The sequence below is a fragment of the Athene cunicularia genome, assembly GCF_003259725.1.
Source record: "Athene cunicularia isolate RWA chromosome 2 unlocalized genomic scaffold, athCun1 chr2_part1, whole genome shotgun sequence".
NCBI lineage: Eukaryota > Metazoa > Chordata > Aves > Strigiformes > Strigidae > Athene > Athene cunicularia.
In genome coordinates, this window is record NW_020799095.1 from 134,626,825 (window position 1) to 134,653,052 (window position 26,228).

At 35.0% G+C, this 26,228-nt stretch overlaps 1 protein-coding gene across 2 annotated transcripts in view; it reads left to right on the forward strand.

The window, feature by feature from the left end:
* Window positions 1-26,020, forward strand: part of EMC2 (ER membrane protein complex subunit 2) — a 40,425-nt gene extending 14,405 nt beyond the window's left edge. Inside the window, exons 5-10 of one of the 2 annotated variants that reach the window (XM_026842094.1) lie at window positions 9,745-9,830; window positions 10,004-10,063; window positions 12,551-12,632; window positions 13,750-13,860; window positions 16,269-16,373; window positions 22,450-22,846. In XM_026842094.1, coding sequence (XP_026697895.1) covers window positions 9,745-9,830; window positions 10,004-10,063; window positions 12,551-12,632; window positions 13,750-13,860; window positions 16,269-16,373; window positions 22,450-22,536 — 531 coding nt within the window. In that variant the 3' untranslated portion in view covers window positions 22,537-22,846. Of the gene's footprint in view, window positions 1-9,744; window positions 9,831-10,003; window positions 10,064-12,550; window positions 12,633-13,749; window positions 13,861-16,268; window positions 16,374-22,449 lie in introns of both variants that reach the window. The other variant, XM_026842095.1, reaches the window with a different exon arrangement.
* Window positions 26,021-26,228: the final 208 nt, after the last annotated feature.

A 26,228-nucleotide genomic window follows, 5' to 3' on the forward strand; every position in this document is an offset into this window, starting at 1 on the left:
AAAAAAAAAAAAAAAAAAAAAATCCATTTTGCCTTGCACCGCTGTATTTTCTGCTGCTTTGAGACCTCCTGGTAAAATGTCTCTTGCACCCTGTAGTACCTGGTGTATATTAGTTCTGTCAATTTTTGCTTTTAATAGTGAAGTCATATACCACTTGAATGCTGCAAGTAGCCGAACCTGTGGTTCTGCAAGGTAGAATATCTGCTCTTTCACTAAAGAAAACTCAGGTACACTTCATACCTTCTGAAGATAAGGCTAAATGCTCAAGCATGCTACTTTAAAAATGCCAGAATTTGCCTGCCCTTATGTTTAGCTCTATCTTTGTAATTTCAGATAACTCAATGGCTAAACTTTGATATAATAATACAATATGAAATGTAATCTGGAAAGCTGCCAGTCAGAGAGGGACCTGGGGGGATTGATTGATTGACAGCCGGCTGAACAGGAGCCAGCAGTGTGCCCAGAGGGCCAAGAAGGCCAATGGCATCCTGGCTTGTGTCAGCAATAGCGTGGCCAGCAGGGACAGGGAAGGGATCTGAGCCCTGTACTCGGCACTGGTGAGGCCGCCCCTCGATTCCTGTGTTCAGTTTTGGGCCCCTCACTACAAAAAGGACATTGAATGACTCGAGTGTGTCCAGAGAAGGGCAACGGAGCTGGTGCAGGGTCTGGAGCACAGGTCGTACGGGGAGCGGCTGAGGGAACTGGGGGTGTTTAGTCTGGAGAAGAGGAGGCTGAGGGGAGACCTCATCGCCCTCTACAGCTGCCTGAAAGGAGGGTGCAGAGAGCTGGGGATGAGTCTCTTTAACCAAGTAACAAGTGATAGGACAAGAGGTAATGGCCTCAAGTTGCACCAGGGAAGGTTTAGACTGGATATTAGGCATCATTTCTTTCCAGAACGGGTTGTTAGGGGTTGGAATGGGCTGCCCAGGGAGGTGGTGGAGTCCCCATCCCTGGAGGTGTTTAAGAGTCGGGTTGACATAGCGCTGAGGGATCTGGTGTAGTTGGGAACTGTCAGTGTTAGGTTAATGGTTGGACTGGATGATCTTCAAGGTCTTTTCCAACCTAGATGATTCTGTGATTCTGTAATGCCACATTCAAACTCTAGTCTTTTTTAAATCACAAGTTGATATTCACAGTATTCTCAGTATTTTTATTAGTGGTCTGGATACTATGTTAAACTTGAGGTTTTGGATGGATTGCCTGTGTAAAATTCAGTAGGAAATTTACATGGAATTGATATGTCATTATTTTCTATTTGATACATAAATCCTAACTTCTGGAAAGGGGACTTGTACATAATAGCTGCTCAAGTGGAAGTAGTATCTTGAATGTTTTTTTCTCTCATTTGTCCCATAGCAACTATGTGAGATGAAATAGTACTGACATTTTACATATGGAGAGCAGATGAAAGCCCAGGTCTGCAGAATTATCTAGGAGTGGGTTCCTAAGCAGACAGCTCTCTGATTTTGCTATTGATTTCTATTCTGTAATGAATATTAAATGATAAATTTTTAAATTATGTGTATGTGTCTATCAGATTAAATTGAATGCTTCGTTGTGTTATTTTACCCTGGCAAAGATTCAGCTTTTGGGGAGCAATTGGAATGGAGGCCCATCTATTTTAATTATTTAGGTAAAGATTTTTGTCACTTGGGCCCTTCTCAAGGTGGCCTGTCCAGGAGTGCAAGGAGATTGATGATGAGAAAAGAAATTTTATTCATGTGTTCAACATTTAGGTTGCTGTCTAATTCCACTGTCGTTGTAGTGCATCTGCAGTTTCTCCTGATTCTTCAACTCAACCATCAAGAAGATTGAAGAGCATTTGGTCAACACTAGGGGAAAGTGAGATAAGACACAAAGTTCTGCCTTAATTCTAATCCACAGAAAATCTGAGGTCTTTATTGGGATAATTCTTCTGCTGTTTTTCTTGCTACTTTTTCAACTAAGCTTTTAATCCAGCAAGACACTGTCCTTGCTTAGTTTAGGGCATGTGGATAATCTCATTAACTACATGGGTCTAGTAATATAATTGTGTGAATGAAGAATTGAAAATTAGAATTTTCAAAACAAGATAGTGTTTTGGGTGAAGCTGTTGTTTTTTAGGGTTCGTAAAATACTTCATTAACAGCTCTGTTGTTCACAGGAGTGGACAGGAAGAAGTGTATGCATATGGTTACATGATACACTTTTCCATACTATTTCGAGATTTTTTTTCTAGCCAAGCTGGACATGTTTCAGAAGCAGCACAGGAGGTGGTTGAAGACATGTGGGAATCCAGATACTAGAAAGATTCAGACCAAAATCTTAGTAATTGGTATCATATGAATAGGCAACAGTTATCTAGCATGAATATCTGAGTTCATTCTTCCTAATCATCTCTTTCTATAATGGTTCATTGCTGCTGTCTTGACTGTATAGGTAACTTTTTTAACCCAGTTCCTTGTCTCTGCTAAGTAAGATGAGAATAATGAACACTGAATTTGAGCATTGGATATCTATTTATCGTCCAAACAGTAATAATTCTTTAAAACTCCTGCAGTAATTGTGCATTCATTTTGAGCAGAGACCTCCTGTGAAGTTCTTACAGCTTTGTACATTTATCTACAGGATGCTTTAAGTTGCAAAAAAAGAAAATTGTTCACCAAATTAAGTATCTACTAATAGGGGGAATTTTCTGAGGTGTTGTGTTTGTATGTTTCATTAAATATATTTCTAGCACAACTAGTCCTAAATTTAAATATGTGTAGTGGTAGCTTTGAAGGGAATTGAAAAAGTTAGTTTGGCATTGTGTCTGATGCAGGGTGGAGTTGGTGAGAGGTGAAGAGCTAAAGCTGCTACTTCGGATAGTCCCCAAAGAGGAGTGATGGTTAAGCTGGGTATGCATTACGTGGATCCTAAAGAAATGTTTTCTTCTTTTGACAGAGCATCATTTACCTTTGCAAGGCTTTCTTTGCTTCTTGTTCAGTCATGATCAGTGAAGTGAGAGAGCAGAGTACATTCCACCATTTTCCCCATGTTTTACTTTTGTGAGCATAGCACTTTTAAATATTGGTGGAAATTTTGTCCCTTGAAATTAAGTATTTGAGAACATAAGACCAGCTATACTGGAGTCCTGCCAAAAGTCCATTTTACTTGTCCTTTTTCTGACAGTGACCAATAGCAGATATGGAGTGAAGTTCATAAGAACGGGGCAATCACAGTATGCTCTGATCTGTTCTGCCAGTTTCTATTCATCTTCATGTTATGGTTTTCCTGTGCCAGAAGTGGTAACTCTGTTTTTAATAGCTCTTCATGAAATTTCTGCATTGATTTTTTTTTTTTAACTGCTTTTTGAACTTGTTTAAGTTTGGTCTGCATGTGTCATTCTGATCATCATTCAGAAATGAAATTTCATAATTTACTCACGGAACGGGCAAATCTCCCCTCTTCTTTTTTTTTTTTTTTTTTTTTTTCCCTTTGATACCCCTAATTTGTCTGTTACAGTCAACAGTTGTTCCCTGTTCACTTTATTCATGCTCATGATTTTAGGGATCTTTTGAATTTTTCATCCCTCTGAACTGAGAAGTCCTAATCTGTCCCGCAGTTCTTGTTGCCATTCTGTGCCCTGCTGCTGTTCTGAGTGTCCTTTTTGGGTTTCTTTTCTATATTTAGATGAGGAAAGAGAGGACAGAACTGCAGTCAGTATTAAAAATGCAAGAGCATTTTGGAATTACACAATGGTAAAGCGATGCCACTGATGTGTTCTGTTATGTATTCTTTTCTGATGATTCCAGTATCACAGTATTGGAGGTTTTGGTTTTCAAGGTGGGTTTTTTGTTTGGTTTTTTTTAAGACCTCTTCTGAATATTGAACTGATATTTTGTAGAACTGTTTATTGCAACTCCAGCATCTCCTTCCTAACTGGGCAAATTCAGAGAGCTTTTCTGTGTATGTTATAAATTAGCATTGTTTTACCCTATATGCAGCCCTTAATCTAGATTAAATTTCAGGGGCTGTTTTATCATGCTGACATTCACTGTTGTGAATGCTATTCTTTGCAGTTGACTTTCATTCTTTATACTTACATAACGCATGATCATCAGTTAACTTCAGGACGTCACTGTTAATTTCCTTGTTAGATTACTTACAAAGATGCTGAGCAGTAGTTTTTAGTACAGGCAACTCTGGGATTCTCAGTGCAGGAAATTCATTGGTAGACAAGACCTCTTCTGTATTTTACATCTTTTGACTAATTTATTTATCCATGTGAAGACCTTCCACTGTGACAGTTTAGGTTCTTTCAGAGCTTTCAGCTTCAGAGTGAGAGGTCTTGTTGAATTTATTTTTGAAGTTGAAGTTAACTTTTAAATGGATCTTTATTCATCCACACTATTAGTGACTCCTTTGAAGAACTCAATTTTTTCACACACATTCCTCTGTGTAAACTATTTTTACTCTTCTTTGGTATATAACATTTTTCATGTTTTTCAATTCCAGGCTTTAGCTTTTTAGCCTTTATAACTTCTACTAATTTGCTGTGTGCTGGTGTTAGACTTTATGAGCTATTGTTTATTGGATTCCCCCTAGAATCCTGTAAAAAGTTATGTTCACCATTGCTACTTATGCTTTGACATTCTCCCTAAAGGAGCAGCTTCAGCTCAGCAGCTCTGTGCCTGCATAGATTCATTTGGAAGATTTGGCCTGGTTTAACTTGGTTAACTTTGAAAAATCTCTAAGTCTGGTAAAAGTACATTTGTTATTGTGTTTGTATGTGGTTATATTCAGATTATATGGTATTTTTTGATGTCTGTGTAATTCCTTCCCTTTATCTTTGCTGTAGTTGTTTACACTTCTGCTTTGATTTGCATATTGCAGTTTGAAGGAAATTATTTTAATGTATCAAGCTCTTAGACCAAATGCACATTTTCTAACATGTTAAGACCTTGATAAAGACAATTTTTTTAAATTTAAGAATTTCTTTTTAAGATGCAAAATATAATTTTATATATTAAGATGCAAAATATAATTTAATGCTGCATTAGTTTTACAGGTGTGAAATTGTTCCTTTCTTGGAGGTGTCAGTCCCAGACAATTCCCCTACTAATACTTTCTCTGCAACCATGAAATTTATAGCAATCTTAGACTCTCTCTTGGTATGTTTTACTAATCAAATGCAGAAGCTGATAAAGGTTTAACTCCTCACTTCACTTTGAGTCTACTTAATGCTAATTAAAAAGAATCATGGAAAATGGAGGATTAATTCTTGTGACAGATTGGGGATTATTAGTTTAGTCTTTAAAAGAAATAGCTTAGAAAGGTTCGCTATTTAATAAATACATGACATACTGAAGTACCTTAGTCCATATGATACTGATTACCGTATAAATGTTTCTTTAAGATGGCATCTATCTTTTGATTAAGAATCCAGGATTTACAGAATCAGTCAATAACCATTCTAGTGTTTTGTCTTAAAGCCTAGAAAATTGATAGGGGGAATTCTGTGTCATAGGTTCTGCATGGTCAAACACTGCAGATCTTGTTGCAGCACTGAAAGTTTTATCTGTTCCTTTTGATTTAAGGTGAAAGGAGAAAGGAGATTGAGTTCATTTTCGTATCAGGCTTGTTTTTAAAAATCTTACTGTTGTGATGTGAAGAACTGAAATGTAACTCTTGAATGTTATTTTTTATCTTTAAAATATTTGTATGTTTCATAGATTTCAAAATAATCTCAAATCTTGTAGGTTTCTCTTGAATATTCTTAGTGGACTTGAAATTAATGATTGAACATATTTGTACTTTGTATTTTGCAGGTTTTTTGGTACCTTGCAATAGGTCTCCTAAAAATGAGTTTATATTTTGAAATGTGAGATTTTTACTAAAAATTGAAACATAATAAAACATATGAAATTTCCTGGTTTTTCCAATATCAGCTGATACAAAGGCAGGTAGTAAATTGAATATATGAAATAACTTCTAGCTAAAGCTTCTGTAGAATTGGTGGGAAAAGAATTGGCTTTCCTTATCAAATAACTATTTTTTTTTTGTCTGGTAAAGTAGTTATTAGTGTTGGCAGTGGTTCCGCGCAGTGAAATCTTTTGTTTAATTTGATGAAAATAAAAATTGATGCTATGTGTGTAAATTGTTGTTAGTTATGCCACTTTTCTCAAGATGCTCAGTAAGTATACTGAGTGCAAGCCCCAGCTTACTGAGGAGGAAGCTGATACAGGGGAGCTAGGTAGAGGCTCATGGGCAGTACAAATCAGAATAAGAATTAGAAGTTTACAGCACACAAAATGGCCCATGTCTTGGTTTTTGTGCAGGCCTTTTCCTACATGTTTTTCTTAAAGCAGTGACTGCTGGAGACATTGAATTTCAGTTTTTATTAAAAAAAAAACACTTATAGACTATGATTCACAGAACTAGAAAGTCTGATGGGAGGGTAGTCTGTAAATACAGATAAAAGCAATAGTAGTTCATTTACATGTGTTTATGTTTTAGCCAGTCTTACCACTCCTAGGAATCGCAGATCTGTATATTTCAGATCTACCGAACACCCACATGTATGTCTCTTGGCAGTGTATTCAGAATATTTGTGTTATTTTATTTATGTGATCGAAAAATGCTAGTAATTGTTTAAAAACCCACTACATCCTCACTGACTTCTTCCCAGTGGTTTTAAAGAGACTTTCAAAAATTCTCTGCTACTGTAAAAAATTTTGTTAATTCTCTGAATGTCAGTATTGTTTTGAGTGGCTAAGCCTCTGTTTTGCAAACTAAGAATTCTCTGTAAATAAACTTATCCCAGCATTTTTGAAAACTTATTTGAGGGTTAAGAGAGTGCAGATTTCACGCCAAGATGCTGCTTTATTTTTTGTGATACGGAAGGTGGATAAAAAAGGAAGTTTTAAATACTTTTTTCCCTCAAATAAGAAATGGTGTAATTTAGGAGAAATGTTGTGAGATTTGGTGCAATTTAGAAACAGATAAATTCCATAAAATGTGTATGTAATCCATTTAACTCCTAAGTGCTACCATCAGAACATGTTAATTATAATACTTTCATCCTTATTATTTGATTGCATTACATGACATCCTTGTTATAGGTGAACATCAATTTATATTTGTGACTAGAAGTAGTTGTAGCTTTTCATAAATTAATGTCTTGAGATTCCAGTAGTTCACGTTTCTTGGGAGTGTTGTGGTTGAGAAATAAAGCAGCCGTGGTGAAAATCTGTTTCCAGACTTTTGGAGGACTGACTTGCATGTGATTGAGGGAGTTACTTTAGATACAAAAAAGGAGGGTGGCTTATGTACATTGTTCCTGTTTGCCCTTGCAAATTAAATTGTCAGATACATTGACTGAATTTATACATTAAACAGCTTATTTCAGTTTTCATTGGTCTCTTGATTGTTTTTCTTTAGATTTTGAAAATAACAACTGAGTTCTTAATCCAGAGTTACATTTTAAAGTAGATAGTCTGTTACTCGCAAAAATCTTCTGTTTTCGTAAACTGTAATTCCATGACATGCTCCTTTGGCTATGCACACTGTTATCCCCACTCCCCTTTCTTTCATGTTTCGTGCTCAATGGGTAGATCACTGAGCTGTGTATAATATCAGCCTTGGGTAGTGTGTTTAACACTGCCCTGGTGTTCCCACCATAGCAAGGGTGTTGACCTGCTTTAAATGCTTTGAGACTGCTTCATAAAATATGATAGAGAACAGTGGTTTTGTTCTTGGGTGGTTTTGCTTGGTTTTCTGTTTAGTGATAGTACCAATATGATAAACATGTGGGATTATTTTTTTATATATCAAAATAAGTTTAATTACAGTTACCTTTATTTTTAAAACTCTATTAAAAATATATTTTAAAAAGTAAAATAAGCGTTGTGTTGAAGTTGTAAATGTGGTCATCAGTTAAAATTTTCAGAGTCAGTTATGGCTTTTAGCCAAATGTCTCCCCGTGAAAGTAGGATGATGAATGTAATCTCACAGGTTGAAGTTTGAGAAAGAAGCAGTGATAAACAAAATGACTGTGGGTAAACCCACCATGCAACCTGTGTCCTATTTTGTCTCCTGATTAGTCTGATGAATTTTCTTGCTGCCTGTGCCTTGCGTTTAAGCAGAAGAGTGAAATGGTTTTTGTTCACTTTAATAATTTTCACTGAATTTTCATCAAATATATGTTTGTAGAGGAGGTGAAGGAGATAAACAATAAACCTACAGTTATGTTAAAATAATTTCTGGCTGTGCTGTTTTGGTAACTTGAACTAATTTACTAAAATGCTATACTCGCCTCTTCTTCTGGAAGCAATTAATTTATGCAAATGATGATCAAAGGATAAGAAAAAGAATAGTGATCTTCAGAATAGTGTAAAAATAAAAGAACTCTTTCAGGTATATGTGACTGATCTTAGGAAGATATATCATGAAGAAACTAATTTCAGAGCTATTTTAAAGATTAAAAATGGTTATAAGTTTTGTTAAAGAATTGTCCTTTCCTGTGTTGTCAAGGCTTCCATAAGTTGATACCCAACTGTATAACCTCTTTATAAGATATAAAATAGGATGAGAGCTATGAAGGCAGTTAGCAGTGTTACCGGAAAAGAGTGTTGTATTGGGTTTTTTTTCATCAATATTATTTCATGGAGAAATGGCTTATAATTGTGTGTGCACGTGCAGACACATCACGCACCCCAGACCATCTGTCTTCTTCTGTCTGACTACAGCATTTGTGATCACCCAGGAGAACAGGGGTTACAGGAAAGGCAGGAGGCTGGTGGCGTTTGTTCTTTGAGGCATGTTATGCTGGAATTTGGTTTTACTTTCATTCTGTCAGATTCCCAATCTGATGACTTTCAGGCTGGCTGAGGTGTAGTGAGTGCTGTTTTCTTCAAACTGTCAGACTGCTGTCCATTGTTTTGAATTACATCTCAAGTGCATCTTGATTCACAGCTCCTAGAGGTCTGAAAACTGGTTTTAGAGAACTATAACCAACATACTTCAGAAACTGGAATATTGAAGTACAGAATAATCAACTACTAAAATTATGTGTATCTTTTCCTCCTGGTGGTCTGTAACAACTTCTGTGGAGTTCAAAATTTTAATACAGTGTAATTTTTCTAACTTGTTTTTATATTGTTTATGTTGAAGTACATTTTCCACCCACATATTGAAGTACTGCTTAGTTTCGCCTTTGAAATAGCTATTTTGTATTCCCTTTACATTGAAGAGCCTAATTTGTGCTCCAAGAATGATGAGAGACTTGTTTATGAAATTGGTGTGTATTCAACATGAATTAAAAATGGTGGTCAGCACTCCAACAAGAATCTTTAAAAATGGCTGAAAGCCATATTTATACAGTGGCAACCCAGATACATCTGTGGGATTCTCTAAGACTCAGTCACTGCTTCTTCTCTATAGTCATGCATCTTGTGAATGACAAGGTGGGGGTCTTTGGAATGACTGAAGATTAGCATCCCCTGCTGTTTTGTAATTATCAGAATCTGGACAGTCATTTATTTGAATGAAATAATGCATACAGTTTGTGCCTCCAAAGAAAAGCATACATAATGTGATTGTAAGAAGAGGTTTTCAATCTCTCAGTGGGATGTCATAGGGTATGTTTATAAACTTCAACCTAGCAGTTGCTCTGCAGTGGAATTCCACTGGTATTGAGACAATAATTTGCACAGTCAAATTGCTTTCTTTACAAAAACCCAGGGAATTATGAGACCCTAATCCTTTATTAATGTCAAACCATAGGCAGCAAGAAAGCGTAAGATTGCCATTCGAAAAGCCCAGGGGAAAAATCTTGAGGCCATCCGAGAGCTGAATGAATATCTGGAACAGTGAGTGTCTTACAAGAATACGAATTGTGTTTTGCTATTCTGATAAATCTTTTTAATTAAAATGGAATTTGCATTTGATTTACGCTTTTGCTTCCATGCTGGTCATTTACAGACTCCCTTGCACATTCTTTTTTTTTTTTTTTTTTTTCCCCTCTCTTTTCTTCTCTATGCAGATTTGTTGGAGACCAAGAAGCTTGGCATGAACTTGCAGAACTTTACATCAATGAACATGAGTAAGTTGTTTGCTGAGTCCACATGAAATCTGTTAAATTGAAACCTACTCTGTGTAAGTCAAAGACCTCAGTGATTTTGGTTTTTTTGAAGGACTAGCATTAGAAAGTATGCTGTCTCATTTCCAACATATCAAGCATCAACAGGAAATAATTACCAACCCATTTATTTGACTACCAAATGCTTTAAGAAGGCATTTGATTTTAAAACAGAAACTGCTTACTTAATTACCTCGATGTTTCAGTCATTTTTTTAAATCCAGTACTTTAAAAGAAGTTGGAGTATATCAGGGAACAGCACTTATTTCCCATAATTTTTCATTCAAGTGATTTTTTTTACTATTTATAGATTTAAAATTCTTTACTTCTCAAATCAGTTGATCACAGCAACTGATATCACATTTTCGTTTAGTCTACCTCTACAAGAACTTCTAGTAACCTTTAAAAAAAAAAACAAACTGAAACAAAACATGGATCCAGTGTTAGAGGCATCTGGTCGCCTGGGTACAAAACCCAGTGCAATCAAGAATGCTCAATGTTGTAGTAACTTGCTTATTGGATATTTAATGTTTTTGTTAGCTGTTTTTTATTGCTGTAGTGACAGGAGGAAATCCCAGTGTGAGAGGATTAGCTCAAAGCCTTAGTGCAAGTTTTCTAATATCACAGCATTAATTCTAACCTCCACCCAAAGGCGTATCTTTTTTTCCCCCTTCTTTAGTTATTCAGCCCAGCCTGAATTATATCACATTGTTTCTTTCCTTCCTTTCTAGAGAGCAGTAAAAGAATCAAATTCTCAAGGAAGAAATAGCCGTTTCACTGTGATGAAAAAATTGTTCCCCCATCACCTCTCCTTCCACCCCATTCTCAAAGAAAATAATTATTAAACTCTTTCAAATGCTGACTGAAGGAATAACCTAGAATTTTTATATCCAGATTTCCATTTGTTTTGGGAAAATCACCAGCCTCTTTTCCAAGAAAATAGCTATTAAAAAAAAAAAAAAAGGTTAGAAAGGTATTTAAGCTTGTCAGATCTGTCGGTACAGAAGTGAATGATAGAGTGGTACAAACATACGTATTCCATTACTATTTTGGTTTTTTTTCTATAATCTTTATTACAAAATTGTGTAATAAAACCTGAGAAAGAAATCGCTTTTGCTTGGGTTTGTCCTGTAATTCCAATAAAAAATAATATGTAGAACTTGCTCCAGTTCATTGAAAAAACTGAATGTGCTCACTGTACTTTTATGAGCATCATTATTATGATTATTTTGATGATTAAGTGGGGAAATACTGGAATCTTGGCTAAAAACCAACTAAAAGTTACTTTTAAAAAAAGGAAACAATTCATCAGCTAGTTTGTTTTATCAGTGTCACAAATTTAGTCTCGCTTGTGAAATCACTATGCTGTTACCATTGTTCATAAACACATTTAGATGTACAAGTTTTATATAGTCCTCAATTCTTTGCTGTGTTCCGTTATGAGGACTGTGCTGCTGATTTTGGAGAATGAGGTGGCTGTCCTTTAATCTCCAAATTAATATTTGAAAAACATATTTGACTATCACAGTGTGCACAGGACAAAACCACAAAATGTTCATTTTAAGAAACAAGGTTTTACAGATTATGTGATTTAATATTGTCTCATAATTGCTAAAGACCTTTTACTCTGATACTAAATATCTACCCACACTGTCATTATAAGCATTGCATCTCTGAATTTTGGAATCCTATCATGTATACACTGTGCAACAGTGCTGTTATAGTTGAACTAAAATTACTTCACGTATCTGTAGAACATGCAAGTTCTGCAGGAAACACTATTAGTTGAAAGATTATGAATCTTAGATTTTTATAATTAAATAAACCTAGATTTTGAGCTTGTCTTCGTAATTCTGGAAAGCTTTCATTTAAAGAACAAGTACTAACCTTTTGTTTTGCAATAAGTTGTTGCTCATTTGGACTGGTATGATGCTCTTTTCATATATAGATTGGAACTGTTTGATTTTTAGAACTGTTCTTAGTATGTTTTTTTGACCTGACTTCTGTGGTTGACTGTGAGCAGGTAAAGTTAACGGACCCCGTAAGTGCTCTGGTACATAGCTTGGTTTGTGAATCTGCAGGTAGCTGAATTTTCTTGTAGAAAAAGATGAAGTATAGTCAGAGTTAAATGTCTTATATTACCTAATGCTTATTTCTACTCATTACTCTTGTTAATAAGAAATGGCACTTACTAATAAGAAATCTCTGTATTAAATGCTTCCTCCAAGCTGTTCCGTACATACCTAGACTATAAAATTTTGTATGTTTTTTCACTATCTATAATGTGAAATTAGTATCTTGAGATTTCAATCATCATTTAAAAACAATTTTATTAACTGTATATCATGAAGTTATGGGGGGAAAAGTAAGACTTTTTTTTATTGTGCTGTAAAGAAGCTGAAGCAGAGAACTGTATACTCTGTTTAATTTTGTGTTTTTCATATTCCTCAGCTATGCAAAGGCAGCCTTCTGCTTGGAGGAGCTTATGATGACTAATCCACACAACCACTTATATTGTCAGCAATATGCTGAAGTAAGTATTTTCAGAATAATCAATTATGTTTGAATACATACTCTGTTTTCATGTTACTGAAGTGGTGAAAATGGAATAAAAATGGTTTCTTTAATTTTTCCCTAGGAGATTTAACAGAGTACACAGAGAATGTTAACATTTCGTAGAACTTAACACATTACGAAAACTGTGTTTTCTTACTCAGTGTGACTGAGCTAAATATAAGAATAAGGGCAGGAGTTATTGCAGATAAAAATTCGTTTAAAATGAGGTATTCTTGTTGAAGTGTTTATGCACTTTTCAAATTAAATGCATGAGAAGTTAAGCTTTTCCACAACAATGCTGCCTAGGAGGTTATGATATATTGCCTGTTATTGTGGAGCCAGATCTTGGAATTCACATAGCAAGTTTTGCCTGAAAGAGCACTGGGTGGAGAGAAGGCTGTTAGAAGTTTTAGCTCAAGGTTTTTAGCCATTTGCACTCTTTTTCAGATTTTTTTTTCTCTCCTAAATGTAACTGTTAACTACTTAGAATGGTTTGAATTTGTTTTGTTAATGTGGATAAAATTGGGTTAACAGTAAAACCTGAAACTCTAAATAACTTTCTGATAGACTGTGAAGCACGTCTTCTAGTATTTATCCTTTTTTGTTGATCTATCAACAGGCAAAATTAATAGAAAAAAATGGACTAATCTTCTAAACTTTGTGTGCTATTTTGCAGTTGAATAGATAATGAAAGGCATCGTGTGCTGGTTTAATGCTGTGCTGAAAAATATATAGTATGGATTTATAGCAGTCAGAATTTACCTTTAGATTTAGTTTATATTACTTTTCATAAGAGACTGTCCCAAGTTTGTAAGCATGTATAGGTGCAAAATAATCACTTTTTATTCTTGTAGCAACAAATTAATTAAATTAATGCTGGGGCTTTTTTTTCTCCTGTAGTTAAATATTTTAAAATTTGTGTATTGAAAAGAGCTCAGATTTCTCCCAAGCCAGTATTTGGCCTTTGGTAGGAGTCACCTGATTTGAAATATCATGTGAAACAAACCTGACATTTGATAGTATCTTTGCTTCAAGAGTGAATGCTTGAGGTATGGATGACATGCACAAGTTTCAGGAGCTTATAATTTTTACAGGTTAAATACACTCAAGGGGGGCTTGAAAACCTTGAGCTATCAAGAAAGTATTTTGCACAAGCACTGAAGCTTAACAACAGAAATATGAGAGCTTTGTTTGGACTTTACATGGTAAGCATGATTATATATTTTCCGTGTTAACATTTTGAATATGATTTTATGCATGTAATGATGTATTAATATTTTTATGCATTTACCATTTGCTGGTTTTTCTTTCCTTTTTTTTTTTTTTTAATTTAAGAGCTCAGATTATTAACACTTTTAAATACTATGGATAATTTTATGCGAGTAAGTACTCCTTGCTTGAAGTGCTTCTAACCTTTAAGTCTTGCCCATGTTTTCCAAAGAACTATAATCATTTGCACATGAAGGTAACTTCTTGAAAAAGGATTTAAAGTCTAACTCCTCTCTACAGGATGGTGAACTGCTGAAGAGTACCAGCTCAGTACGATGGCTGCTTTTTTTTTTTTTTTTTTTTAAATCAGCCTGGGTTTTCTTCTTTTCAGTTTTTTCAATGTCTCAGTACAAATTTCAAAAATTTTTTTCAATTTCTCAATACAGCTTTCCACTTTCAGTTTCGAAACGAGTCTTTAGCTTGCACAGCATTGTTGGCTTGAGCGTGGCCATTACTACAGTAACTACAGAGTAGCATATACTGGCACCAGTTCTTCAGTTTTTCCATAGATACTGAGGTCTCTATTGAAGATCTTCCTTTTGATCTCAGATCTTTTAAAAGACCCTTTTTAGGGACAAAACCAGAAAGGTTCCATATATTATTTTTTTAAAAAATTCTAGGTCACCCCTTTAGGAGGGGAGCGGTTTACAGAGACGCATCAGGCAGATAACTTTGACACTTTCTATAAATAACAAGCAACAGGAGCTTCCTTTAACTGACTTGTTAGGCATCACCTTTAAGACTTGGGGAGACTTGGACTTAATCTTCTTAGCCCATCTGTGCAGATTCTTGGGTTGGTGATTGTACATTCAAGAAGGAGAAAAGAATGGCTTCTTGCTGTTCCTTATGTCATTGAGCTTTTTAAGAGTAAGTTTTGCAGCAAATCTGTATATTGGCCTCAACTGATTTTTAAGGTGTGCGCATATATAGTCTTTGCATTGATTCTAGAATAGACCTGGGGTTTTATTATGGCCAATCTTGGCTTGTCCTCCATCAGAACTTATGGCCTGCCTGTTATTTTCAGTCTGTAAAGTAGACTTAGAGCCTGTTATTTGTGATGATCTGGCTGGCAACCTTGAGCTAATATGGCCCAAGCATTTGAGAAACTTTTTGTTTTGGCAGTGCCTGAAAGTCATACTCATAAACCCTGATTTGCATAATGTGCATTCATTACTGCAAAACATGCTTGTACGCTCTGTTTCATTTCTTTAGTTTTGCTCAGCTGGCTGTTGTCACATTTCACTGGTTGTTTTTTGCAAGCACAGCTTGCCATCACTGCTTCTGTATCTGCTTTTGGGATCCTAATTTCTTTGTAATGCTGTGTCCAGGGTTTAGGATCTGGTTTTGCTGTGACTGCTACTATTATACTTGACAGACATGTCCGGTGTTTGTAGTCCTCCAAAGAATGTCCATAACCCTGGTAAATTCTCCACAAAGGCTTTCAGCCATACTTGCCCAAGAAACTGGACAGTACACTTCATCGAGTTCAGGAAACTAGAGAGAATGATGCCTCGTCTTAGGACCCTGACCTTGTACTAGATCACAAATTCAATTAATGCAGGCATGGCTTCAGAGAATGTGTTCCCAAGTTTGTGGAGGCTGCTTCTTTGACAATCCCACTCCTCTCCCATTTCTGGAGGTAGTTTCAGGAAAGTAGCTGTAAGGGAATGTTCTTTGAGTTTGAAATGTAGTATTCTTGCAGACATTTTCTTTCATGCTTCTTTTTGAAATCTTCTCTGGATTCTGTGTTTTTTTGCATTCAAGTACTTTTGCACTCAGAAAGATGTTCTGGGAAAGAGTAGCAATGATTCCTTGCAAAGTGGATTTATTTATATTAGGGGAAAAGTCTAAGATTTGTTCAGTTTTTAAGTAATCTTTCTTTATTATTTCAGGTGAAGATGGGCATAGTTTATGTATAGAGCCTTACCTGCTTTTAAAATGTGTTTTCTGATGCCACAGGGGAAAATGTAGTGTTTTTAATGGCAGTTTGGACACACAAGTGATATATTTTATATTGTCTCTGGTAACAAATTTAATGGGGAAAACTAATTCATAACTCTTACTTCAGGAAAAGCAAACTGGATTAGCTGATCATGTCCAGGTTTGGTTCCTAACTTGGTACACAGCTGAACTGAAGTCTAGTTTAGCTTCAGTTAAAGAACAATGGTTTAAAATGTTTAATTCTTAATTGGATGCTGTTTGCTAGTAACTGTTCTTATTTTTTTCTTTTTTTCCGCTGTCATTGTGCGTGGGGCTCTGAATGCAAAGGTACTGAATGCTCTCAGTTTATTTCATGCACATATATTTTGTAGTTAACACTGGTTTTATTTTTTTTAATTCCTAGTCTGCCAGCCATATTGCTTCCAATCCAAAAGCAAGCGCAAAAATGAAAAAAGATAATATGAAGTATGCCAGCTGGGCAGCTAACCAAATAAATAGAGCATACCAGGTTAGTACATTATTGCTTTGTGATACTCTTAACATGCTGTGTAGTTCTTTTCTGCTCTTTTATTAACTTCTGTTCAAGAGGTTAGTTATGTGTAAATCAACATAATTTGCTTGGATTTTTTGTATTCTACTTCTGTTTGATTTCCTGGAAATCTTAATTAACATAAGGTTGATATTTTAGAGTTATTATTAGTATTATTTACTTAATAGCTTTAAACTGATTTTTCCTACTAACATTAACTGAATGTACATTAGTGTAATGTTGACCTCCCAAGACTCACTTCTACAGCAAAGTATTTTAATAAAAGTTGGTATGTCTTAATTCTTGAAGCGACTTGGTCATCTACTTCTATTTTACTAGAAATTTTCATTCAGTTTATTCTGACTTTTCAAAACCATATTTGATGATGTCCCTAATAATTACCATAGTAATTGTGACTGAAGTCGGTTTTGCATCGTTTTATAGAAAAAATGCCTATTGAATTGAGAAAATACAGACTTTGTAGGCCACAATCAAAGCTTACGGAAGTCTTAGGAGTCTTTTCAGCTATTTGAAAAGTTATGCATAAACATCTGTGTTTGCTTTTGTATTATAAGCCTCTATTTTTTTTTTTCTGTAACTGTGAATGAAAGCAGGTTTTAGATCATAGGTTCTGCTGTCTGTGCATCCCAAACATAGTATGTCTATTTGACTCAGTTGGAGCTATTTTTAATGATCTACCAATCAAAGTTTAAGTAGTCCTGAACATCAATGTCATACTGTCCAGTTGTCCCCAGAACTTTTTCTGAACAAAAATTTTGGTATTAAATGCAGAGAGTTTATATATACGTAATTCTTCTTTCTCTCTGTAATATTTCAGTATCAGAACCCAATATTTAATTTATCCTTGCTGCTACTGTTTCACAGCTCGCTCTATTATGGAACTAAATTAGGATTTTCTTTTATGGCCAGTTTTCTTAATACACTGTATGTCAATTCATTGCCAAGAGTGCAGCTTCTTGTGACTGATGTGTTTTTGATGTATTACAACTTTGAAGTATTTTCCATTTGCCCTGCTTGGCCCTGTAGCTTCTGACTGTACTTTGCAGTGAAGAATATTGTATCCCTGAGGACATAATTAAGCATTTTATACTTTTGTGACTAAAGTTTATGTCTCTGTTTTGCTGTTTAAATGACTCCCTACTTTTCATTAATAAGCCGTTTACCTGTTCATTACAGTAAGGTGTGTAAGAATTATCAACTTTGTCTGATTTCCCATAAATAAGCAGGATTCTTTTGACTTCAGTATGTCTGACATTCTTGTAAGCACAATATTGATGGAAAACCCAAACATTGCAGGATTTAAAAAAAAAAACAAAACAAAAAAACCCAAAAAATCCTCCCACAAAAAAACTCAAAGCCCCAAAACTAAGCCTTCCCCCCTTGAAGAACAAAGACACAGTGGATTCACTATTGATAGAATAAAACAGGTTTTAAAAGATGTGTGAATTTTGAGTGAAAATTGTTATTCCATGGTTTACATCCTAATAAAATGAACCACTTACATTAAAGCGATTTTGAACACATGTTATAAGTGAGTATTTCAACTGAAGTTTCCAGTTCAAAGCACCAATAGAGACCTGTTAGCACTTCTGGGAAACAGCCCCTTTCAGGGTGCATCAGGATGGAAATATAAAACCAATATTGGCTGTGGAATGGTGGCATACCAAGATTAAGACCTAAAAATAGGCACCTCCTGGTTTTAAATATAATGGAAGCTTAATTATGACAGTTGCTATTTTCTTGACTCACAGCCACAGATAATCATGCCTTTTGTTTCCTTTTTTTTTTTTTTTCCCCCTTTCCACACAGCTTTCTGTTAACATCACAATAGCTGTAACAAACTATTGTATTGGGAGTGGCAGTGGTGGTGTGGGGGGGGTTCTGGGTGTATGTTTTTGGTTTGTTTTTTATTTTCATTTGGTTTTGTTTGGTTGCTTTTTTTTACTGGAAAGTGCAGTTCCAGTTTTTGTGAAGCTCTTTCAGAGCCTACATTAAGCATTTTTGGTTGATGCTTACCAGAACAGATCATGTTAACACAACTAACATATATTTAAAACACATGTCATAACTTCTTCGTGACTTCATACTTTCATGATGTGTTGCATACTTCAGCTGCTCTTTTTAACTGTTTGGGACAGAAAGTGACAAACACCATATCTGACTAGAATCATAGCAGAAATTTAGCTATACAGAAAATGTAAGGGCTCAGTCTAGGATTTTGTGAGCAAATGGCATGAACACTCCCATCCTCTTCACAGAAGGACCACAAGAAGCTCTAGTGACTACAGCTGGACAGGACTGTACCAGCCCAACCCTACTGAGCTTGTTATATGACTGCAGAAGGGTTTGGCCACCACAGTGTGTATGTCAGTCTTACAACATCCAACTGCTACAGCAAATGTGTTTGGTGATGTAGTAGGTGGCAATTTCCCCTGTGAGTCAGTATTGATTTGTTGCTCCATTCGCATGTTGAGCAGTTGGAAATTGTCATCTTTTGGACCTAAGAACGAAACCTTGGTCGCTTGTGCCAGTGAAAGACCTTACAGCATGCCTCCATTACTGGAGCGTTGTCTAGCCAGGTTTTAAGTTAGATGCTTATATTATCTCTGTGAATCCTCCTCATTTTCCTTACATTATTCAAAGCACTTTGTAAAGTGTAATAAAAGCCATGAGCTTGCTGAGTTTGGCATTGACTTGTTTTATTAGTTGGACCTTCTTATACTGTTAAATGGAATTTTTCCAGTAGGTATGTTCTAGAGAATAAGATGCATGTAGAATCCTGACTTGAATGCCGACAAATTGTATGAATTTGTAACTTTAAAATATGAAGTTATTGATTCAAAAAGTTACTTTTGAGCAACTGTCTTGCAGTGAGATCTTTCCCCATTTTCAATCTGGATTTAAACTTGAATTACCAGCAGTTTGCTCAATAATTTTGGAAAATAGCCTTTGTTTTTTCAAATTCAGCACTGGCTCTAGTTCCATTATTTAATTTTATATGCAGTTTACTCAGTGTTTTTACTGGTCCCCTTCTTTCAATTTATTCTCTCATTCAGGCAGTTTCCTTTGGCACTTGATTTTTGCTTTTCCTGTGCATTCCTGTACAAAATCAGAGGAACTTTTTAGTTTATTGTCATTTAAAGAAAACAGTCTTCGGGTGTAAAAAGAAAAACTTACTTTCACCAGTGTTGGTTAGACTGTGCAACAGTTAGTTTCTTTACAGGAAATCATAAAGATAGGTGATAAAGAATAGTTGAATTAAATCATTTTCTGAAAAGCACAGATATTTGACACTTCATGTTATATATGTAATCCTCTGTGCTGATCAGTACTTCTCATCTGTGCCTAATCTACGAGAAATGTAAACTTTTGCAGGAAGACAGAAAGGTTTTGTAGCTAGGGCTGCTGTATGGAGCTGGAATTCCTGGCTGCTAACACATGCTCTGAAAAAAAAAAAAAAAAAAAAAAAAGGTCATTATTCTCTAGGCCACTTAAATTTAATTGACCAAGTGAAAAAAAAAAAAAAAACAAAACCAAATAAAATTTAATTTTAATCTTTTATTTCAGATGTTAGAGAAGTACTCATTATTCAAACAATTATTTTAAATTTATTACTATAAGCTCAGTTTTACCATTTCACTGGGAAACTGTATTATTCTCTTTGTGCAGACCTTATGAAGAACTGTGTATTTGTTCTGACTGAGGACATGAGTAACAGTTACTTTAACACTGAAACAAAATATGGCTACCTAGTGCTCTTCAATTAGGTAATTGGTTTAGCATGTCCTCTGGTAGAAGTGTTTCAGCAGAAGCAAGCAAGTTTGATTAATGCTCACAAAAATCTTTAATGTGATCATACTCATAGTAATTTTCCAGATACATGCTTCTTGGGTACACTGCTAAATTCTTCTGTGTTAGCAATCCACGTATTATTTATGGTTGGAGAGAGGTGATTTTGTTACAAACCATTTGGGAAACAGAAAATTAAATCATGATTTTAAGAAATGGATTCCGGCTCAATCAGTCAAATTGCTGTGTAATGGCAGAATAGACAAAATAATTGTTCGTCAGGGCAAATTTGAAGTGATTACATTTCCAAGTATACTTCTGTTTGTTATGACGCAGAGTTTGGTTTTATTTGTTCAGCTTAAAGTACATGTCAGTATCATGAAGGCAACCACTCTTGAAATTAGCAAGTAACATTTTTTAAACTAATGTCTTATGTCAGTTTTGCTTTCAGTGTCCCTGAAGAGAAGTAAAATAAGTAAAATTCTTATTTTGAAGCTTTCCTCTGCATGCTTTCTGTGTCCTGCCAAGTGTTCTTTTTGACCACAGTATATTCAGGCTTCTGTGCTTTCTATTGAAATCTCTGAATGCTTTGAATCTGAAACAATTTTTCAATCGAGGATTTTGAGTTCTGTCTTTTCTTTTTCTTGCTTTTAAGAAAGTATATGGACTCCCCAAGTATCTGCTTGGGACTATTCGTGTTTAGTGTGAACAAAGAGAGAACATTGTATTAAGTCAGATCTAAGCAAAATTTAATTCTGTCACCTGGAAGTGTGTTAAGAAATATTTTGATTTTCTTCTGAAGTCGACTATTGCAGGTCACTATGGAAACTGCACAACCTAACGAATGGGTTTATACATACTTCTGGAGTCAAAACATGGCACATCAGTTCATCATCTAGAAGTATGAAATATAAAAATACGGTGTTTTGAGTATGTCTCAACTATAAAGTGTTGTCACAGTAACAACATTTCATTCTCTTAACTATTTAATTTGAAATAGCTTTTCATTTACTGTGCCAAAACCATTTTTTTAAAAACTCAGTACTTATTGGGAATCCCAATGTTAGATTATAGCCTGGGGGTCAAAAGCAGGTTAACAGGTCCTGCAGCTTGTTGCTGGTGTGATATTACCTGGGTTTGATGACTTAATCTTTCTTAACAGGTCATGAAGAGTTTGCTAAATTAAGATAATTACAAGAGAGGGGGGACACATTATAAATCAAGAACTAACTATGCAAGACACCGGTGGTATTTGAAATAAAAAACATTAAATTGAAAATTTATTGAGTGTTTAGATGTTAGCATTTTGGTAGAGAATAGGCTATTTTACTAGCAGTAAGTTATAGTTACTACTTCTATAATTTCTTTACCACCCTTCCCAGCCCCAAATGCAAAACTTTTTAATGCAGGTGTATTAAAAATGGTTGAGAGTTTCATTCAACTGAAGATCAACCTAGTCAATAAGTCCACTGTATTAGGTATGGCTGATGAGTCAGTACAGTTAGAAAAACCCTTTTTAGGTCAGTGTGGGATGATAGCATCTCCTACTCTTCTACCCCTTCTTTTCCCAAACTTGGCTGCATGTGTTTTAGGAATATAAAGCCATAAGTAGTATTTATTAAACGGTATCTTTCTGTGTTATCAAAACAGACTTTATTTCAAATGCTCTCTGAAATTGAAGTTGTAACAGTAGGTTATGATTGAATACAAGGTCATTACAGTTACTTTGAACCATAAAATATAATTATATGACTGGATTATCTTATAGTAGGTTTTGATACATGGAACTTTCTCATCTCTGTCTCTCTGTAACAAAAAAAAAAATAGATTAGTTTTGGTAACAGGTCCAATGTCTTGATACTATTTAAATTATGATTATAATCTAATTTGGATCACATTAAAAAATCCAGTCTGATGTTAAAGTTTACAGATCAAACAGGACAGCAGGAATGTTAAATTTTAAAGTGGAATATTTATTAGTGCTGAATATTCAAATTTAGAGCAAATGAGTGAAATTAAGAAGTTCTATTGTATTTTTTCATTGCTTATTAGAGGAGAGGTGCATTAGCTTGTATTCTAGTAAAAATGCTGAGTTTTAGTAGAACAGTAAAGAGGCTGTGCTTCTAAGTTAGTAGCAAATAGAGTTAATTTTTCGTACTTAATGTTTAGAACTGTTACTTGCACAGGACCTATGCACAGAATTTCTGATCTATGACAAATAATAATAATCTTTTGTTTTGTTTAGTTTGCAGGTCGCAGTAAGAAAGAAACTAAATACTCTCTGAAGGCAGTGGAAGACATGTTGGAGACCCTGCAAATCACTCAGTCTTAGGTTGGCACAGAGATCCAATATTAAATTTTTCAATTCCATGCAACTTGTAACGACCTCTGGGTTATGTTACTCTAGTGCTGTTAAAGTTAATTTTGTATTGATTAATGTGCTACCTAAATAATGTTTTATGAAAAATAAAATACCTATTTATTGCTGCTATGAGAAGTGTGATGAATACTCACTGAAATTAATAACTTATCCACATAGACAGTGACATGTGCTGCACATCAGTCTCTTCAAAATTTTGTATCTGTAGTACCTGCTTTTAAGCCATAATTTGTAGAAATAAACTTGGTAAATGATTAAAAAACATACAGTGATTTATTGGACTTTCAAATGGAAATGATGGATGTATATATGTAGATGAATAATGTGTGTTAGAAATTTTTATCTTATTTGTAAATATAAGAGTAAAAGCATGCTACAGAGGTACACTTTCTGGTAAACATTTACCGTACAGCAAAGAGTGGTTATGAATACACTTTGTTAGAGAAAAAAGCTGATGTTATTTTTATTAATGGGTGATATCCAGTATTGTAGAAATGGAGAAAACTTTTTTGTGTGCTTTGCTTCAGAGGTGCTCTTATACTGACTCAAGGCCAAAGACGTTCTTCTGTGTGGCTTTGTGGGCAAATGCTTCCATGTCCCCAGTTCTCCAGTCAGTAGATGCATATGCACTCTATTTTATTCCTTCTCTGTATCCTTTGTTGTACATAAGTTCCATATCATGAATTTCAGAAGCATCTGAGTGCATGCTAGCCTGTACTAATTTTGTACCTATGGTATGGGTACCCCTTCACTGTGATCTAAACTACGGTATATTAGCTTCTCCACAGTAACCAAGTGTTACTGCATTGTAAGGACCAGATAGCTTGTTCAATTTCCTTGTACTTACTGTAGGATAAAAGTGGTTTTACATCATTAGCGTGAAGCATATAGCACACTGTAAATCAATATTTTATTTCTCTTTTAGGCACTTGTTTATTTACTCAGATAATTAGTCAAGCATCCTAATTCATGCATTTTGCAGTTCTGATCATTCTGGATGTTGTCCAGGTGTGTACTGTGGCAATTCAGTTGCACAGCTATCATTTCATTTGTTCCAGCTTCAGTAAGATTGCATAACAGCAGAAACATACCCTTGACAAATTTGAATAAAAATATTGCAATGTCATTTTTATGTACTGTTAACCACCATCCAACCTGGGTTTGAGTTTCATATTTTATACTGCCTACTCTATATAGATGGGTAGGTTAAAGGCTGTGTATTAAAATGCCCTTTTTATGACCCTGGATTTGATGTAATAAACCAAAGCTGAGCTCTTGCTTAAAAACAAAGCATCAAGAACTTTCCTTGTGAGTTCAAAGCTTGAAAATGTATATAACTGAACTGGCTGTTGCATAAGACTGTGCCTTTAGGAAACATGTAAAATCTCATTCCCATTATCCATGAATTAGGTTGGAGTATGATAGTGTGCTATGCCATGAGAATTAATTCTATGTGGAATCTTAACTTAATTCAGTACTGTTGAAATATAAAACTGCAAATACTGCGTAGTGTTCCATTAAATCACCCAATTCTAACTTGGAAATACTGAAGATCCTTTTATAGTAGTAATGTACAAACTGGCCTCAGAACAGTATTTTAAGATAAATTACTTATATTTCAGGTGAAAAACCTAGAAAATGTCATAGATGAACCTATGTATTTCTGTTTGGATTTATAGTCTTTTACTGTATGAGTGTGCCATCTAGAGTTTTAAACCCTCATTAGTCTTTTTTTTAAATTTTACCTGCATCTCAGATAACTTCGTTGCTAATTGGTTGCTTCATCGTTAATTCTTAAAATTAAAAATGGTGGGAAGCTGTATGATTGAGTAAAATTACTTAGCGGTCCATAACATTTTACCTTCAAGGTATTAAAAAACTTTAGTACAGTATTCTTGTGCAACAGGCGTCTATGCTGCTGGAAATTGTTATATATAATGCTTTATTCAGGGATCACTTTTAACATAACATCAGACTCGGGCATATAGTATATCAGTTTCTCTGTAAGGACTTCTGTATTTTGTTTTCAGTGATTTGATGACAAATTTCATCTAATTTGGCTGCTTAGAACCTTCTGGTTTTCACTACTGCTTAGCATCTTTTCAAAATTACTATTTAGCACTCTGATTTGTGCTTGTATTTTGGCATAATTCCCACATAGTAGAGTTTACAAATTTACCTAGCAAATAATTGTGACAAATTTGTATTTACTTCAAAGATAAAATAAATTACTCCTGTGAAAATGCATGGACAGTCTTTGATAGAACTATTGAATTGCAGCAATGGAAATTTGGGGGGTTTTCCATAATCAAATGAAAAAATAAAGTTAAGAAATCATGTGTCTGCAGAAGTAACTGTATTAAATGCCCTGCACTCTCAGCAAGCAAAGATCACAGAAGAGAAGCTGTCATATAATGTGATCTTTATAAAAGTAATTTTCCAGTTCTAGTAAATGATTTTGTAATGTTGTCACTGACGCTGTCTTGCATTAAAGAGTAGCTTTTCAAAGAACGGCTTACTTCGTTAACAAATGAACTCAATTTTCTGTATTGTGCTCTGGCAGTGACAAATGCTACACAAAAATATTATCAAGCATGCAGTCTTTCTCCAAAATGACAGGCTATGTTTTTATGTTGTTTCAGTCAACAGCAAAAACTTGAGACATTTGCAATGCCAAACTGTGTAGCGATAACTTGTGTCTTTATTTTTTGCAGCCATATTTGGTACTAGGCTTGATAGGGAGAGCTTAGTGTTATCTGTTGAAGTAAAGGTCATTGAAGAGCCAGCAAAACCTCCAATTCTGCCTTTGTAATGTAAGTTACTGGTGACTTCTTAAAAACCTTTTGTCCAAATGTTACACAATTCATATTCTGTAGCTGCAAAAAGCACATCTTGTTTAGAATATATCCCTAAATCTCTTCAGTTCAGTGCCCAGAATATCTTGCAGTTGTTATTGGAAACTCTGTTATTGGTCAACGGCGGACTTCCTCTTGGCAGCGCTGTATTTGTGATGGCATCCATGTTTGCTAGTCACTGCATTTACAGTGGAACTTGTATTTCAGCCAGCTTTAGAAGGGAGGGGAAAAGGAAAGCAAATTAAACTTGACTTACTGGCATGAATTTGTTAGCTTCTTGTTACTTGCACCCTCATCTTCCAAGAACACCAACTGTAGCTGTAGTCAGGTTTGCAATAATAATTCTTGTAACTCAAGAGCTTCAATATATTCAGCTCTGAAACCAACACTCCATTAAAATCTAAACCATACAGATTGCAGTGAAACAGTGCCATGCAATCTGCACGTACCCCAGTATGCAGGGAGAGGACAGGTCTCCCACCCTCCTTCAAGTTGGTGTCAGAGTGGAGGAGTGTTAGAACAGTTCTTGTATGTGGCTTTGTCTAGGAAACGAATACTATAAATGTCTTGAAATACTGCTTATTACTTGCATTGCTCAGTGCATGAATAGAACTTTAGGACTAATTATTGCTTAACTACAGATACTTGAAGCTACATGGAGAATAAAGTTCTTGAAATTAGCCATTACCTTATCTGGAATGACTCTGCACCCTTATAGATCTTGATAGGCACCAGCTGGAAGTTGGATCCAACCCGGAGACTACTTTTCAGAAATAAATAGTCATTAAT